The sequence below is a fragment of the Heptranchias perlo genome, chromosome 9 (genome assembly GCF_035084215.1).
Source record: "Heptranchias perlo isolate sHepPer1 chromosome 9, sHepPer1.hap1, whole genome shotgun sequence".
In the NCBI taxonomy this organism is placed as follows: Eukaryota; Metazoa; Chordata; class Chondrichthyes; order Hexanchiformes; family Hexanchidae; genus Heptranchias; species Heptranchias perlo.
Window position 1 is genome coordinate 44128566 of NC_090333.1, and position 18071 is coordinate 44146636.

Consider the following 18071-nt stretch of genomic DNA (forward strand, 5'->3'; position numbering starts at 1 on the left):
GCCACCTTCAAAGATTAGTGTACATACATCCCCAGGTCTCTTTGTTTCTGTATCCCCTTTAAAATTGTACCATTTCGTTTACATTGCCTCTCCTCATTCTTCCGACCAAAATGTATCACTTCACACTTCACTGCTTTAAATTTCATCTGCCATGTGTCTGCCCATTTCACCAGTCTGTCTATGTCCTCTTGAAGTCTGTTACTATTCTCCACATTGTTTACTACATTTCTGAGTTTCATGTCATCTGCAAACTTTGAAATTATACCCTCTATACCCAAGTCCAGTTCATTAATATATATCAAAAAGAGCAGTGGTCCTAATATTGATCCCTGGGGAACTGACCAATGTATCCTTCCCTCCAGTCTGAAAAACAACCGTTCACCATGACTCTCTGCTTTCTGTTCCTTAGCCAATTTTGTATCCACGCTGCTACTGTCCCTTTCATTCCATGGGCTTTAATTTTGCTTACAAGTCTATTATGTGGTACTTTTTCAAACGCAAGTTGAAAGTCCATATACACAACATCAACTGCACTACCCTCATCAACCCTCTCCGTTACTTCATCAAAGAACTCAATCAAGTTAGTCAAACATGATTTTCCTTAAACAAATCCATGCTGACTTTCATTTATCAGTCCATTCTTTTCCAAGTGCCAATTAATTTTGTCCCTGATTATTGTCTCTAAAAGTTTCCACACCACCGACATTAGGCTGATTGGCCTCTAATTGCTGGGTTTATCCCTCTCCCCTTTTTTGAAGAGGGGTGTGTAACATTTGCAATCCTCCAGTCCCATATCTAAGGAGGATTGGAAGTTTGTGACCAGAGCCTCTCCAATTTCCACCCATACTTCCCTCAGAAACCTAGGATGCATCCCATCTGGACCGGGTGACTTTTCTGCTTTGAGCACTGTCAACCTTTTAAGTACCTCCTCTTTATCTATTTTTATCCTATTCAATATCACTACTACCTCCTCCTTTACTGCTACATTGGCAGCATCCTCTTCTCTAGTGAAGACCGATGCAAAATATTCATTTAGTACCTCAGCCATGCCCTCTGCCTCCACAAGAAGATCTCCTTTTTTATCCCTAATCAACCTCACCCTTCCTTTGACTAGTCTTTTACTATTTATTTATTTATGAAAGACTTTTAGTTTCCCTTTTATGTTAGCCGCTAATCTATTCTCATACTCTGTCTTTGCCCCTCTTATTCCCATTTTTCGCATCTGCACTTTCTGTATTTACCCTGGTTCTCTACTGTATTACAAATCTTATATTTGTCCTAAGCCTCGTTTTTCCATTTCATTTTAATCTCTGTATCTTTAGTCATCCAGGGAGCTGTAGCTTTGGATGCCCTTCCTTTCCCCCTCGTGGGAATGTTTCTACTTCGTATCTGAACCATCTCCTCCTTGAAGGCCTCCTATTGTTCAATTACTGTTTTGCCTACCAATTTTTGATTCCAATCCACCTGGGTAAGATCCCTTTTTAACTCACTGAAATTAGCCCTCTTCCAGTTAAGTATAGTATTTTTAGGCTTGATTGTTCCTTGTCCTTATCCATAACTATTCTAAACCTAATATTATGATCACTGTTCCCCAAATGCTCCCCCACTGAAACATGCTCCACCTGCCCCACTTCATTCCTCAGAACTAGATCCAGCACTGCTTCCTTCCTCGTTCGGCTGGAAACACACTGTTCAAGAAAGTTGTCTTGAACACATTTCAGGAATTCCTCCCCCTTTTTGCCCTTTACACTGTTACTATCCCAGTTATTGGGATAATTGAAGTCCCCCATTATCACTACTCTATAGTTCTTGCACCTTTCTATAACTTGCATGCAAATTTGCTCCTCTATTTCCTGCCCACTATTTGGTGGCCTATAGTATACACCCAGTAGCATAATAGCTCCTCTATTGTTCCTTAATTCTAACCAAATAGATTCTGTCTTTGACCCCTCAACTACATCATCCCTTGCCAGTGCTGTAATAGAATCATAGAATGGTTACAGTACAGAAGGAGGCCATTCAGCCGGTCATGCTGTCTCTATGCAAGAGCAATCCAGCTAGTCCCACTCCCCTGCTCTTTCCCTGTAGCCCTGCAAAGTTTTTCCCTTCAAGTACTTACCCAATTCCCTTTTGAAAGCAATTGAATCTGCCTCCACCACCCCCTCGGGCAGTGCATTCCAGATCACAGCCACTTGCTGCGTAAAAATGTTTTTTCTCATGTCGCCTATGGTTCTTTTGGCAATCGCCTTAAATCTGTGTCCTCTAGTTCTTGACCCTTCTGCCAATGGGAACAGTTTCTCTCTACCTGCTCTGTCTAAACCCCTCTTGATTTTGAACACTTCTATCAAATCTCCTCAACCTTCTCTGCTCTAAGGAGAACAATGCCAGTTTCTCCAGTCTCTCCACATAACTGAAGTCCCTCATCACTGGAACCATTCTAGTAAATCTTTTCTGCACCCTCATTAAGGCCTTCACATTCTTCCTAAAGTGCGGTGCCCAGAATTGGACACAATACTCCAGTTGTGGCTGAACCAGTGTTTATAAAGGTTCATCTACACTATGCCTCTTATAAAGCCCAGGATCCCGTATGCTTTTTTAACCGCTTTCTCAACCTGCCGTGCCACCTCCAACGATTTGTGTACATATACCCCCAGATCTCTCTGTTCCTGTACCTCTTTTAGAATTGTACCATTTAGTTTATATTGCCTCTCCTCGATCTTCCTACCAAAATGTATCATTTCACACTTCTCTACGTCAAATTTCATCTGCCTCGTGTCCACCCATTGCACCAGCTTGTCTATGTCCTCTTGAAGTCTATCACTATCCTCCTCACTGTTCACTACACATCCAAGTTTTGAGTCATCTGCAAATTTTGAAATTGTGCCCTGTACAGCAAAGTCCAAGTCATTAATATATATCAAGAAAAGCAGTGGTCCTAGTACCAACCCCTGGGGAACACCACTGTACACCTCCCTCCAGTCCGAAAAACATCCGTTCACTACTACTCGCTGTTTCCTGTCACTTAGCCAATTTCGTATCCGTGCTGCTACTGCCCCTTTTATTCCATGGATTTCAACTTTGCTGACAAGCCTATTATGTGGCACTTTATCAAACGCCTTTTGGAAATCCATATACACCACATCAAGCAAAATACTCAATCAAGTTAGTTAATCACGATTTGCCTTTAACAAATCCGTGCTGGCTTTCCTTAATTAATCCACACTTACCCAAGTGACTGTTAATTTTGTCCTGTTTCTTTGATCATAAATAGTTTCTTTGATCTATACTGTCAGCCCCCCTCCACTCTCCTTTCCTGCCCTGTCTTTCCTGAATACCTTGTAGCCTGGAATATTAAGTACCTAGTCCTCCCATTTTTTGAGTCAGGTCTCTGTTATTGCTACTATATCATAGTCCCATGTGGCGACTTGAGCCTGCAGCTCACCAAATTTATTGACCACACTTTGTGCTGGTATTTTGTCCTTTTTCTCCACTGGGAAAATGGATACAAAGCACTCATTATAGTCTTGCCTGCACCTGTCTTTAATAGGCCCACATTCCCTTTTGCCACTCTCTTTCTCTTAATAAATTTGCTGTTTGCTTTGATGCCCCTTGCAAAAAATGTTTTCATATACCCTTTTTGCACCTCTTATTACTTTCTCCGTATCCCTTTGTTGCTTTTTATCACCCTCTCACTCTGTTGGAATTTCAGGAGTTCATAGTTATGTGGTCTTGGGCAGAATGAGTGAGTACAAAATGATGAAATGAGCCAGTGCAGTATCTGTACAGGCCCAGAGTAAACCGTTCTTCCTAATTAGTTGCTCAAGAAATCATTTTGTGTGTACAGCAATGGAACTTAACCAAGCTCCACATGGTAGAGAAATTACTATTTTAAACAAAATAATATCTTGCATATCTTCTCACACTGCAAGCTGTCAAAAGATCAGAAAAGTTTGGTTGTGGGGGGGTGGGGGCAGTGATGGTGGTGGTGGTGTGAATAGTTTCAACATAAGTAATCTCTCCCTCCCAAATTTAGATAATGGTAAATTGTTTTACAAGGTTGCTATAGTCCCTCCTTCTGGAGACTCACCAGTTCAGGTATGTCTTCTCTGCCGGGAACTACTCAGCTGATGTTAGCAACAGACACACCATAGGAAATCCTGAAGATCAACATTCTTTCTGGCCCCGAATGACAAGTGGGGATTTTTTGGCTGACTCTGTATTTCTATGCACTGGTATTGAATTTTCCAGACCTGGGCCACCCCTTAGTTCCCTTCAGATCTAGGGCCAAAGAACACCTCCAAATCTCGTCACTGACATTCCTACAACTTACATAAGCTAAATGATGATAATGTCAATGAGTAAGATGCTTTTTTTAAAAGTCACCTTGATGGACAGTACTTTATATTGATCTCTTTCTCTGTCCTTCACTCAGACACTCCTCCTTTAATATAACTGCATTCAATTAGGACTTTAGTAACAAAGTAAATCCCTGAGATAAAGGAGTCTCCTGAAAGAGACAAAAGGAAGAACTGTGAATGCTGGAAAGGATCGATTATGTTGCATAATTTTAAAAGTTTGCCATTAGTAATTTGGGTTGGAATTTTATTGTGATTCAAACAAGAGTTAAGAAATGTTTTTGTTTTCATTTCTTTAAGAGGTATTTGCTTGTTTGGTTAGTATATATTTGCATAGATATTAAATTGCTGACTCTGGATATGCTTTAATTTTTATTTATTTGTTTTTATTTTGCTATAAAATTAGTCTGACACTTTATTTTTTGATCATTGAAGGATTATATAATTGGTTTTAGGTTGGTATTTTACAGAGCAGTCAGAGGTGAGCTGCCACTTTGTTAGTTAATTTAGGCTATTGCTGGGATGTGAGAAACCTTTGCCCTAGAAGTTCGAGTTCAAAGATAAAACTGAAGAGCAGAGACTAAAGTGAATGGAAGATCAAGTGCCAGAACATAACTGGGGATGACTGCATAAGTCTGGGAAAAAAAGCTTCAAAACTCAAATGTTCAGCACTGTCCTGATCTACAAAGTCCGTAGTTTGGAAAATCCCATAATGTTTCTTCAGGTTGTAATGTATTTATTTTGTGTGTTTTCAGGAGTATACGGAAATGGTGGCAGGCTCTTCCTCCTGACAAACAGGAGCTACTTAAGGACACTGTGAAAAGGAACAAGTGGAAAATTTTATTAAGCATATGTAGTTTGTCAGGTTTGATTGCAATGTATTTCTGGACCCACTTGGACAAGAGTCCAATCACAGGACGCAGTCGCCTATTGGTGTTTAGCAAACGACAGTTCCTGCAATTAGCTGAATTCGAGTACCAATCGGTAAGCATGCATTCTATACGCAAGGTCTCAAGTTGTAACCAAGTCCTTGTGGCTGACAACACATACATTATCTTAGGTGACTCATTTTGTAACTTATTTACTAAAAAAAATGCAGTTTGGCATTCTGCTTAATTTTAATGGTCCTTTCTGAATCCATGTCAATTTTTATGATCTAACAATACAACATCCAAATAATATATTAAAATTGGTACATGGGCTATGCATTCCATTGAAACATTCCACATAAACATTCCTGTGGAGATTCTCATGTTAAAATGTTCACAGGCAGCTGTTGCTCTTTATCTGTACCATTTCTCTGTGACGCCAATAGATGGTGCTCTAATAGGATTTCCAGTGTTAATCTGATACTGAGTTGTGATGCAAAAATATCATTGCAGGTCTCCCACCAATCTTGGGGCTGTGATGCAAGTCATGCAGACCTGCCCACTATTTTGTATCCAGCTCTCTTTATAGAATCATAGAATCTTACAGCACAGAAGGAGGCCATTCGACCCGTCGTGCCTGTGCCAGCTCTTTGAAAGAGCTGTCCAATTGAGTCCACACCTCAGCTTTTTCCCCATAACCCTGCAAATTAGTCCTCTTCAAGTACGTGTCCAATTGCCTTTTGAAAGTTGCTATGGAATCTGCTTCCACCACCTTTTCAGGTAGTGCATTTCAGATCTTAACAACCTTCTGTGAAAAAAATTCTCCTCATTTCTCCTCTAGTTCTTTTGCCAATTATTTTAAATCTATGACCCACTTGCCAGAGGAAACAGTTTCTGCTTACTTGCTCTGTCAAATCCCCTCATAATTTTGAATACCTCGATTAGGTCTCCCCTTAGCCTTCGCTGCTGTAAGGAGAACAATCCCAGCTTTTTCAATCCCCCCACATAACTGAAGTCCCTCATCCCTGGTATCATCCTGGTAAACCTCTTCTGTACCCTTTCTAGGGCCTTGACATCCTTCCTAAAGTGTGGTGCCCAGAATTGTGCACATTACTCCGGCTGAGGCCTATCCAGTGATTTGTAAAGGCTTCCTTGTTTTTGTATTCAATGTCCCTATTAACAAAGCCGAATGAGTATCCCATATGCTTTCTTAACCATCTTATCAACTTGCCCTGCTGTCTTCACAGATTTGTGAATATACACCCCAGGTCCCTCTACTCTTGCACCGTGCTCAAAATAGTACCATTTAGATTATACTGCCTCTCCATGTTGTTCCTCCCAAAGTGCATCACTTCACACTGATCCACATTAAATTGTATCTGCCATGTGACTGCCCATTTTACCAGTCTGTCTATGTCCTCCTGAAGTTTGCTATTATCCTCCTCACTATTTACTACGTTGCTAAGTTTTGTATCATCCACAAACTTCAAAATTGTACTCCCTATACCCAAGTCCAGGTCATTTATATATAAGAAGAAAACCAATGGTCCTAATACCGATCTCTGGGGGACCCCACTGCATACTTCTCTCCAGTCAGAAAAACATCCGTTCACCACTACTCTCTACCTCCTATCCCTTAGATAATTCCGTACCCGAGTTACCACCATCCCTTTAATCCCACATGCTTCAATTTTCCGAATAAGTCTGTTATGTAGTACTTTATCAAATGCCTTTTGAAAGTCCATATATATAACATCTACTGCACTACCTTCATTAACCCTCTCTGTTACTTCATCAAAGAAGTCAATCAGGTTAGTCAGACATGATTTGCCTTTAACAAATTCATGCTGGCTGTCCCTTATTAACCATGCTTCTCCAAGTGAGAATTAATTTGTCCTTGACAATGGTCTCTAGTAGTTTTCCCACCTCTGACGTTAGACTGACTGGCCTTTAGTTACCAGGTTTATCCTTCTCCTCTTTTTTGAATGGGGATGTAACATTTGCAATCCTCCAGTCCTTTGGCACCACTCCCACATCCAAGGAGCATTGAAAGATTGTGGTCAGAGCTTCTGCTATCTCCACCCTTGCTTCCCTCAGCAACCTTGAGTGACGCCAATCTATTTAGCACCTGCTTTCTATCTACTTTTATCCTATCCGATATGTCTACTCTCTCCTCCTCTACTGCGACATTAACTTCATGCTCTTTTGTGAAGACAGATGCAAAGTACTCATTCAGTACCTCAGTCATGCCCTCTGCCTCCACAAGAAGATTCCCTTTTCAATCAACCCCACCATTCCTTTAACCATCCTTTTACTTTTTATATGTTTATATTTCCACCCTTTTAATTTTTTTTGCACCCTTGATATCTTTGTTTCCAGTTCTTTATATGCTCCCGCTCCTGGCTTCCTGTGCCTGCTAGAAATCTGGCACCCTCCATGTTCTCTGCTGTTTCTTATTCTGCAGCACAGTTATCCCCTATGGTTTCTTGGGGCTCTTTGACATTTTGCTGACTGGGTATGCTGCTGGATTCTTCCAACCTTTTCAGGTAGCCTCTGTATCGTCTGATGCTTTCTTCTGCAGCATACGTATCCTCCATGATTTCATGTGGCCAGTTCAGGCCCCACTAACTCAATATGCTTCGCTTCTTACATTCCTGCCTCGCAATCCTCCACCACTTTTTTCTTCTGCAGCGCAGATATAAACAATGTTTTGCACTTCTGCCCTGTACATCACATGTATGAATGATCCTTTCAATCTCTCTAAATAAGCCAATACACTAGTCAGCCCTACAAGATGCACGTCAGCCAATACTCAAGTTCGCAGTCCAATCAACCTTCCTTATAACATAAAAACTTCTTTCCTGCCCCATCAAAAATATACTTTCATAAATTACATTTTCTTATTCTGCAGCTATCGTCAACATCAGCTCTTCTATTTTCATGAAAAAAATATATGAACAGGTCAAGAACAACATTCTGATTTTGAATCATACTCTCCAAAACAAATTTAATAATTTCATTTATTGTGCACTTTCCCTGTCACATTCTTCCAACGACTGTGAGCAACACCACGGGAGATCTTCCTGTTCTTAATAAAGTAATTTCCTTACCTTTGAATTATTGTCTTCTGGGAATGCAGAATATAGAAGTATAAATTCTCTTTTAATCATTTTTGAGACTTTTTAATATTATAAAATCATGGAATCTTACAGCACAGAAGGACATCATTCGGACTGTCGCACTTGTGCCAGCTCGCTGAAAGTGCTGTCCACTTAAGTTTCATTCTCCTGCCATTTCCCCATGTGCTTTTAATGATTTATTTTTCAAATATTTATCCACTTCCCCTTTAAAAAGGGATTTTAAAGAGGTGGATTCTGCTTCCACCTCTATTCCCTGTAGGGCATTCCATGTCCTAACAACCCTCCGGTGAAAAAAAAATCCCTAATCTCTCCCTTTATTCTGTTGGTGGTGATCTTAAATTTATACCCGCTAGTTACCAACTTATCGACCAGTGGAAATAATTTTCCCAATTTACCTTATCAAAACCCTTCATAATTTTGAGCACGTCTATCCGATCTCCTCGTAGCCTCCTGTGTGGTAATAAAAAAAGCCCCAGTTTTTCTAGCCTCTTCTCATAACTAATGTCTTTGATCTCTGGTATCATCTTAGTGAATCTCTTCTGTACCCTGGCTTTGACATCCTTCCCAAAATAGGGCACCAAAAACGAGATACAATATTCTAACTGTTGTCTAACCATTGATTTGTATAGGTTTAGTATTAACTCTTTGCTTTTGCATTCATTGTCCCTATTTATAAAACTTATATATGTTTTTTAACATCTTTTATCAACTTGTTCTCCCATTTTATAGGAACATGGAACAGGAGTCTGCCATTTAGCCCCTCAAGCCTGTTCCGCCATTCAATGAGATCATGGCTGATCTGTGACCTAACTCCATATACCCACATTAGCCCCATATCCCTTAATGCCTTTGGTTAACAAAAATCTTATCAATCTCAGATTTAAAATTAACAATTGAGCTAGCATCAACTGCCGTTTGTGGAAGAGAGTTCCAAACTTCCACCACCCTTTCTGTGTAGAAGTGTTTACTAACTTCATTCCTGAAAGTCCTGACTCTAATTTTTAGGCTATATCCCCTAGTCCTAGACTCTCCCACCAGCGGAAATAGTTTCTCTCTATCTACCCTATCAGTTCCCCTTAATATCTTAAAAACTTCGATCAAAGCACCCGATGATCTTCTAAGTTCCAGGGAATATCACCCTAGTTTGTGTAATCTCTCCTCGTAATTTAACCCTTGGAGTCCGGGTATCATACTAGTAAATCTACACTGCACTCCCACGAAGGCCAATATATCCTTCCTAAGGTGCGGTGCCCAGAACTGAACATAGTGGTGTGGTCTAACCAGGGCTCTGTATAGCTGTAGCATAACTTCTACCCCCTTGTATTCTAGTCCTCTAGAACCATAGAACCATAAAAACTTCTACCATCCTCTAGATATAAATGCCAGCATTCCATTAGCTTTTTTGGTTATTTTCTGTACCTGTCCCTGACGTTTTAATGATCTATGTACATGGACTTCATAGTCTCTTTGGACCTCCACCGTTTCAAGCTTTTCACCATTTAGAAAATATTCTGATCTATCCTTTTTAGGTCCAAGGTGGATGACCTCACACTTGCCTACATTGAAATCCGTTTGCCACAGTTTTGCCCATTTACTTACTCTATTAATATCTCTCTAATTTTATGGTTCCATTTAAAATGCTGCCTATCTTTGTTTCATCGGCAAACTTGGATATGTGGCTCTCTATCCCATCATCTAAATCATTAATAAATACAGTGAATAGTTGAGGCCTCAACACAGATCCCTGTGGGACACCACTAGTAACGTCCTGCCAATTTGTGTACCTGCCCATTATCCCTACTCTCAGTCTCCTGCCACTCAGCCAATTTCCTAACCAGGTCAATAATTTGCCCTCAATTCCATGAGCTTCAACTTTAGCTAACAGTCTCTTATGAGGGACTTTATCAAATGCCTTCTGAAAGTCCATATAAACAACATCCGTAGACATTCCCCTGTCCACTACTTTAGTCACATCTTCAAAAATCAATCAGGTTTGTCAGGCGTGACCTACCCTTTACTAATTCATGCTGGCTCTCTCTGATCAGCTGAAAATTTTCAAGGTGTTCAGTCACTTTGTCCTTAATTATAGACTCTAGTAATTTCCTGACATCAGATGTAGGTTCTAGGACATATTATTGCAGAAAGCTGTCCTGAACACACTCAAGAAATTTGTTACCTTTCTGACATGAGCTTGTCTGTTTATCCCAATCTGTATGAAAGTTAAAATCCTCCATTAAAACCACTCTGCCTTTGCTACATGCTTGTCTAATCTCTGCATTTGTACATTCTGCCACTTCACAACTGCTACCATGGTGCCTATATACAACTCCCACTGCAGTCTTAAATCTTTTTCTATTTATTAATTCTACCCATAAAGTCTCCACTGCCTGCTTACCTGTCGTTACATCCTCTCTTATCATTGAAGTAATTTCATCCTTAATCAGAAAGGCTACTCCTTCCCTTCTACCAGTTTCCCTTTCCTTCCTATTGAACTTAAAACCTGGTATATTCAGTTCTCAGTCCTGACTGTCTTGCAGCCATGTCTCAGTAATGGCTACCATGTCGTCCCCTCTAAGTTAAATTTGTGCCTACAATTCATTCAGTTTGTTCCTTATACTCCGTGAATTTGTATAAGGAACGCTTATTTGGGCCACACATCCTAACCTGTCCTTCTGCTCTAATGTTGTTTTTCTTACGCATTTCTTAATTCTCTATCTGATTTAATGACTTTACATCTTTTAGGTTTCCTTTTACCTCTAGTGCCAAAGCGTAATTTCTGACTATTACTTTACTCTCTTCCTTTTTGTTTGTTTTAGAATTATTATTTATACTACCTTTTCCACCTGAGCCCTCTCCCCCCACCCCATCCACTAGTTTAATGTCCTTGTGACCGCCCTATTTCTCCTTTCCGTTAGGATCCTGGTCGCAGCCCGGTTCAGCTGGAGCCCGACCCAATGGTACAGCTCCTTCCTGTCCCAGTACTGATCCCATGAAATGCCCCTCTTTCCCACACCGCTCCGTCAGCCACATGTTCATCTCCCGAATCTGCCAATCCCTACGGGGTTTGAGATGTCCCTCACTTTGAGATGTTCATAAACTCTAAATAGATTCAACTTTTTCACTATCCTCTATATCATCCTTATTTTGCACTTTTTTCCCTACTCTATCCCTCCTGATTTTTTTTAACCAGGAATGTTTAGCTTGCATTTCTGCCCTAGCCTAAGCCATATCTCTGTAAATGCTATTATATCATACCTCCACATCACAACTTGTGCCTATGTTCACCACTTTTATTCAGAATACTTTGTGCATTTATGTTCGTACACATCAAACCTGCCTCTGTCATAATTTAAATTAATGAGAATAAAATATTATAGATGATTTTTTTTTAAATGAAAGACTTACTTATAGATTGACGAGAGCTACAGCCTCCAGGGCATTCAGGTTTTTGATAAATGAAAATGAGCTGATTTATGCACTGTTTCTACAGTTGGATCAATTGCTTCTTAATTTACATTCCTCTCAACATTTTCACAAAATTTAATCACTTTAAGATTATTTTATTACTCATGCAGCACAATCTGCAATTATAAAAATGCATTCTCAGCTTCCTTATTTTTATTTATGCACTGTTTTAAAAATGTCTTTAAAAATGCATGTTAAAACTTTTAAAAAGGTTCTGTGAGTTAACTGTGATCTGAGTTTTCTTTGTTATTCAGCAGCAAAAGGGTATAGTTTCCTCTGCTCCCTAAATTTAGTGAGGAAGTAGATGCGACTATAAAGTAGTATCTCTTACTTTATATTTGCATCTATTTTTTGCTAAAATTAGCAAACAAAGAAAAAATATACACCAAAATTAATAAAGAAATTGTTCCCATATTTCATTTCAGTATATATTTGATCCTTTTTTAATTACGAAACCTAGCTGCAGGTACAAGGCTCAAAGTCGAGGACAGCACCAAGGTTGAAAAAGGAGAAATGAGATAAATGACGAAGTAGTGGTTAGGTGATGCCAAGCTTGGCTTTAAAAGCCTGTAGGAGAAAGAGAAGACCAAGGGAGGTAAGGAGTTTTGCAGTTTTGAGGTTGAATAAAAGAACGAGTTGGAGTAGGAGATCGTGTAATGAGTGAGAATGCAGGGAGAAGGAAAAGTGTGTTTGGAGCTTAGATGGACCCAGAGAAGAATGCTCAGAGGCAACAATGATCATAACAGAGTATATGGTAACAGAAAGAAGGCCAGAAAGGTTATGATGGGGAGAGAGAGAAATTGGAGGCTAGAATTGAGAGCAGGATTACTTATCAGTTAGCTAAATTTTGTTTCATATTACTATAATCAAGAACTTATATTGGCCACAGAATTTGATATTCTTACATAAAAACGGAAAATGCTGGAAATACTCAGCAGGTCAGGCAGCATCTGTGGAGAGGGAAACAGAGTTAACGTTTCAGGTCGATGACCTTTCATCAGAACACTGCAGTGCTCTCTTCCCACACCCCAAGATTGCCTGAAATGTGCCCGACCCCATATTGGGTTGGGCGATTTTTCAGACATCCCTGGCGGCCAGTTAAAACAGGTGTTAGGCCACTGTATTTGTTAATGAGGGGTGTAACACCTGTTTGGGGACTCTTCTGGTAAATTGGGCTGTCCTGAGCGGAGCAAGTGCCAGACGAACTGCCTCTGGAGGTGAGACAAATGCTGGAAGCTCGCCCAAATTATTCAAATGAGGCCTGAGGCCCAATTTCGAGTGAGTCTCAGGCCTCCTGGTTGGGGCATGGGCTCTGTGCCTGCTACCAGTTATGCACCCGATAATGGGCCATAAACAATTTTTACTCCACTATGTGCAGTATGCAATGGATTTTACATTTACACTATGATAAACTGAGGTCAGAGTGGAGTGCTGCTCTATATTTCAGTCTGGAGACCTTGCCTTGACCCTTGGTTACAATCTATCTGACACTGGAAGTTTACATAGGAATTGAAGTAAAGTTGGATTGATTGAACTGTGCACTATGCATTAAGCAAATAGGTTTGGATTAGCAGCTCTATCATTCACATGGTTGCAAGTATAGGATGTCTTCATCTTCCTACACTTCATCCAAATGCTACATTGATCCTTTAGGATCAAATATAGTTGATTATTGTATTATGCAAAATATAGCATAGAGAATAACAACTAAGGACAGTTGTCAGCAGCAGCTTCCAGCAAGCCAGTTATATAATACAGAAACAGGATTTTTCAGTGTTTCTTATTTTGGAGTGGAGTATGACCTCAAGCTCCTGGAACAGACTGAGAGAACAGCAGCCAGTTCCACAGTCTGCAGCCTTTGTCGTTTGGAAGTATATGTCAGCAGAAAATGTATCCAATTTTTCAAGACCATCAAATGGCAATGATCATACTTTGCAATCTGTATAAAGATTAAGTACAATTTTAAATTGATCTTCCTATCTACTAAATGAAAAGCCACAGATTCAGAAAGTATTTCTGTTTAAGGTGTTATTTAAATACAAGAATTTCTTTCCTACATATGCACTGTAGGTAAAACCAGGGCACTTAGCAGCAACACACTTATGATTACATATTACACACCAGAAATAATTTGCCGCTTAATGGAGTGATGACCCCTAACATTACAAATAATAGCTTGTCAGACTGTCAGGTTGTGAGTGGAACATGAATGCATTTAACTCAGTGTAAAGCACAAGTAAAATGTAGTGCATGGTTTTTTTAAGTTTCATTCAGTAGAAGTTAGAAGAAAATTTACCAAAAATCTAATGGTGACAACAAAACCATTTAGTAACTTGTGAAATGATCTTACAAACCATGCTAAGAAACATCCAACAATTAGGACATTCTCTATTCTTTGTTTACACTAATTGGTGTTGGAAAGATACTAGAGATATAAAGCAATCATAAACTAATTGTTTTTAACATAGGAGGAATTGGCTGGTTTTGATTAAACTTGGTGAAGTCAATAATCTTCCTTCACAAATCAATCTTTTTGCAAGCTATCTTCACAAAGAAATATATATACCAGCTGTAATCAATTCATTGTGAGAATTTGAAGAAGTATAGGTGAATTCTGAAACGTCTGACTCTGCACAATACTGTTCTCTTACATAACAATATACAGATTAGACATTTTGCCTAAAGCCACTCTGACGTAGGCAATAGCATGGTTGCCTTTTATCAGTATAGGGCTTAGAGTATGCTGTCAGTGAGTATGGTCAGATATAGCTCTTGCAAGGGGTATTTCAACATTGCTCTGAATACTGTATTTTATTGCTTGCTGTGCTGAGTGCGTGCACTAAGAACAATAACGTACATTTTTGTAATGCTCATCCTATGCATAGAAATGTCTCAGAATATTTTGCGAGACAGTGAATAAAAGGGGGAAAAGGAAAAAAAAGGGATGAGGGGTCAATAGCACAATTGAAGGGAGGGGTCTTTAAGAGGCTTTTGAAAGCAGGGAGGAAGACAATGAATCAGAGGTGTTGAGGGAGGGAGTCCTCGTGGGCCTGGATACAGTGGCTGAATAAGTAGCCACTGGACTGATGGTATTGTCCAGTGTTTACAGTGGGGCTATTGGGGATTTCCTCCTTACTTGGGTAACCGATTGGAGCACCAGAGTCTTGGAGTGGAAGAATAAAGCTCTGATAGCCTCCATTGAGCTTAGTTTCTGAACTTACCTTTGCTGCTGGGGAAGAAAAATCTTAGGGAGAGTCATACCTGGGCTATGCTTTCACACCTTCCAGTGCCTGGCTTATTGTGGCAGTGTTGGAGCCCAGGGAGAAAGGCAGCCTCAGTCATGGCATGACCTAGGAGACCAAGGGGTTCTGGGAAGAAAAACAAAAGGATTTTATAGTCACTTAACAATACTACTTGATTAATGTCTAATTTTTTTTTCCAAATGTATTACTGAGTACACTTTATCCTGAATGATGGATACTGAAATCATATTTGTTTCTCATTATTTCCTCCCTGTCCTTAGGTTCTGGAGAACTACAAGGATAAATTTCTGCCTGAGACTAACCCAGCCTATCAGATCATTCAGTTGGTTTTCAACCAGTTGGTTGAAAAAAACAAAGATATCCCAGGAGTCTCTGAGACTAAGTGGAGTATTAACATTGTTGAAGATCCAGAGATAAATGCCTTTGTTTTGCCAGTAAGAAACAAATCCTGAAAAAGCTTCAAGCTAAAGATGTAAACATTTAATATATTATGTTAAAGACTGACTACGTAGCAGTTTTATTGAGGATCTTTACTGTACTATCAGAATTATGATATATATTCCGTTATAAATTCTGCTTTACAATTGAAAAATAATTTCCTTATTATACTCTCTTGTGCCTTACTTGATAGTATTATTCTGCAGTTGGTATATCATTACAATGCTAACAATATTCAACTTAATCAGTTTCACGTTCCAATTAATTCATAATCCCTACGAATCTATATTTGATGCTGCTTTATACATACAAGCAAGACAATAATCAGTGCCAATTAGAATTTCTTACTAAAATATAGCTGAGAATGTTATTTAATCAAGGCCTCCAGGTGGCATTAATAATTGTGAATTTAGCAGAGTTACATTAACCGTATACAAATGCTCCAGCGCACAGGGCCACACCACTGGGGAGGGGCACAGTTTCCTCCATGCTACTGAGTTTCCAATCTCAGCTGTGCTTTTGTGGTGGGCCTCTAAGTGCGTCATGTACATCACTCAATAGGGGAGAAAGATCACAGCAAAGAGAGATTCCTTGGATTACAAACCAATTTACTGATGAAATAAGTGCATAAGTTGTACTACTCAGTTATGTTATTTGATCAGATTTACAGGGTTAAGCAACATTCTCAAGTTAAATATAATTACAGTATTACAACAATCACCATCTGGTTACACATAGAAAATATACCTCAAAGTCTGAAGTAGTATTTCAGTTCTGTAAAACTAACCTATATTTGAAATTAATTGCTCACTAGGAACAGGTCAGTGGCCCACTTCCTGTGGTGTAGCATATGATTGGCTGGGAGAATTGGGAATTAATATATATGATGTTTTGAAATGGAACAGCTGGTGATTGTAGCTGCTCTTGCTAATGATTTCACCATCGCCATCACAACCTGACCACATTTACTAGATGGACTGGACAGTGTGCATTACCCAGGGTGATCTCAAACTGACACATCACTGGTAGAATTGAGAGTGCACTGCCCTAAAGATGTTTTGATCAAAGAAAGAAGATGTTTAAAAACTATATATATTTTTATTAAATGAAGAAAATTATTCACCATTTGAAATAAATTACTCTATACATTTGCACTGTTAACTGGATGGGGCAGGTTTGATGGATTTTGCTCACCCTTCTGTTGCTAAGTTGGTATATGCACTTGGTGTATGTTAATTTTACAGAATTTAAATGCTATTTTCAATGGCCAGTGGAGGGGTCCTTGGAGATTTGAAGAAAGAGAGCCCGTGCAGTCGCTCTCAGAACGTGGTTGTGTATAAATCCCATCTACATCAAGAAAAATATTTAACACAAAAACATTTTTTTCAGGCAGGTTGGCAGCTGCCTTCTTACTACTGCAGCAGACCCCCGGCTCGACTTCCTGGCAGAGGCCAGGAAACCCATCTCTCACATTCAAATTACCCCTGAGCTGGATATAAGGCAGGAGGGCAACTCTGTGTTGAGCAGAAGTCCTGTGCTGCGGTAGATGTGTCACATTGGATAATTTAGGCCAATATTTTCTACCCTTTTTCCTTCAAACCTACCAAATAACTGTGCAGCAAGTATAAGTGATACTGTGCTACAAGTCTGTAACACATCTTAACTACAAAATTCCAGCTATCCACCCCAAAATATGGTTTCTCGAAATGTATTCCACCATTTGTTACTTTATGGAGCAGTTCACTCCCCCTTTTTCCTTTCCCACCCTCCCACTCACCTACTGTGTCCCATAAGATTTGTTTGTCAATTGTGGGCATTGTACAGTGATGGGCAGCAAGTTACCATGAAAGAATTTGAACCGTAGTGGCGGCTGGTTTATTTCATCTCCAGCTACAAGAAAATAGCAAACCCTCTGTAGATTATAATGTAACACCATATAACTTTTTATTTTCAAAACAGCCTTGATATAGCCAAAATTTAATGGATTCCTGTCACTTAAAATATTGAGACGCTTGTTCAACATTAGGTTAAATTGTCAGCATTTAGTGTTCACCGTCTCTAATTCATTGTCTGAACAGAGATGATTGATGAAGTATGCCATTCTTATAGTATTGGTTTTCCTTTGCCACAGAATGGGCAGGTGTTTGTTTTGACTGGGCTGTTCAAAGCAGTGGCAGACACTGATCAACTGGCATGCATTCTAGGTCATGAGATGGCTCACTGTCTCCTCGCACATGGGGTGAGTACAACTTCATTGCTCTTGGTGGTTTGGAAAAGGAAGTGTTTAGGAGTTACAATCTTAAAGCCTCCACTAATTAATTAAGGTTTTAGACATATGAGCTACCGTTTCACCATTAGAACGGGGATATCTTTGTGAAATGATACTAAGACCTGGAAAAATATATATTGGTCAGATATGATATGGGCTTCATTCAGTATTCAAATCTGATACCAGAAGGAAAGGCAGTTGGCAGTTATTGCAGTTAGAGGCTTAGGACTTGGCCTGCAACAGTCTTACAGTGGACACCTGTGTTACTGGTA

General features: G+C 39.6%; 1 protein-coding gene across 6 annotated transcripts in view; it reads left to right on the top strand.

Annotated features, from left to right (window-relative positions):
- The window catches only part of oma1 (OMA1 zinc metallopeptidase), a 56450-nt gene that overhangs the window by 6802 nt on the left and 31577 nt on the right, over positions 1-18071 (top strand). For 5 of the 6 annotated variants that reach the window (XR_010963869.1, XR_010963867.1, XR_010963868.1 and 2 more), the window contains exons 3-5: positions 5111-5339; positions 15353-15526; positions 17662-17769. Coding sequence is in view for 3 of the 6 variants with exons in the window: in XM_067990296.1 (XP_067846397.1) it covers positions 5111-5339; positions 15353-15526; positions 17662-17769 (511 nt within the window). In the remaining 3 variants the exon portion in view is untranslated. The remainder of the gene's footprint in view (positions 1-5110; positions 5340-15352; positions 15527-17661; positions 17770-18071) is intronic. The other variant, XM_067990298.1, reaches the window with a different exon arrangement.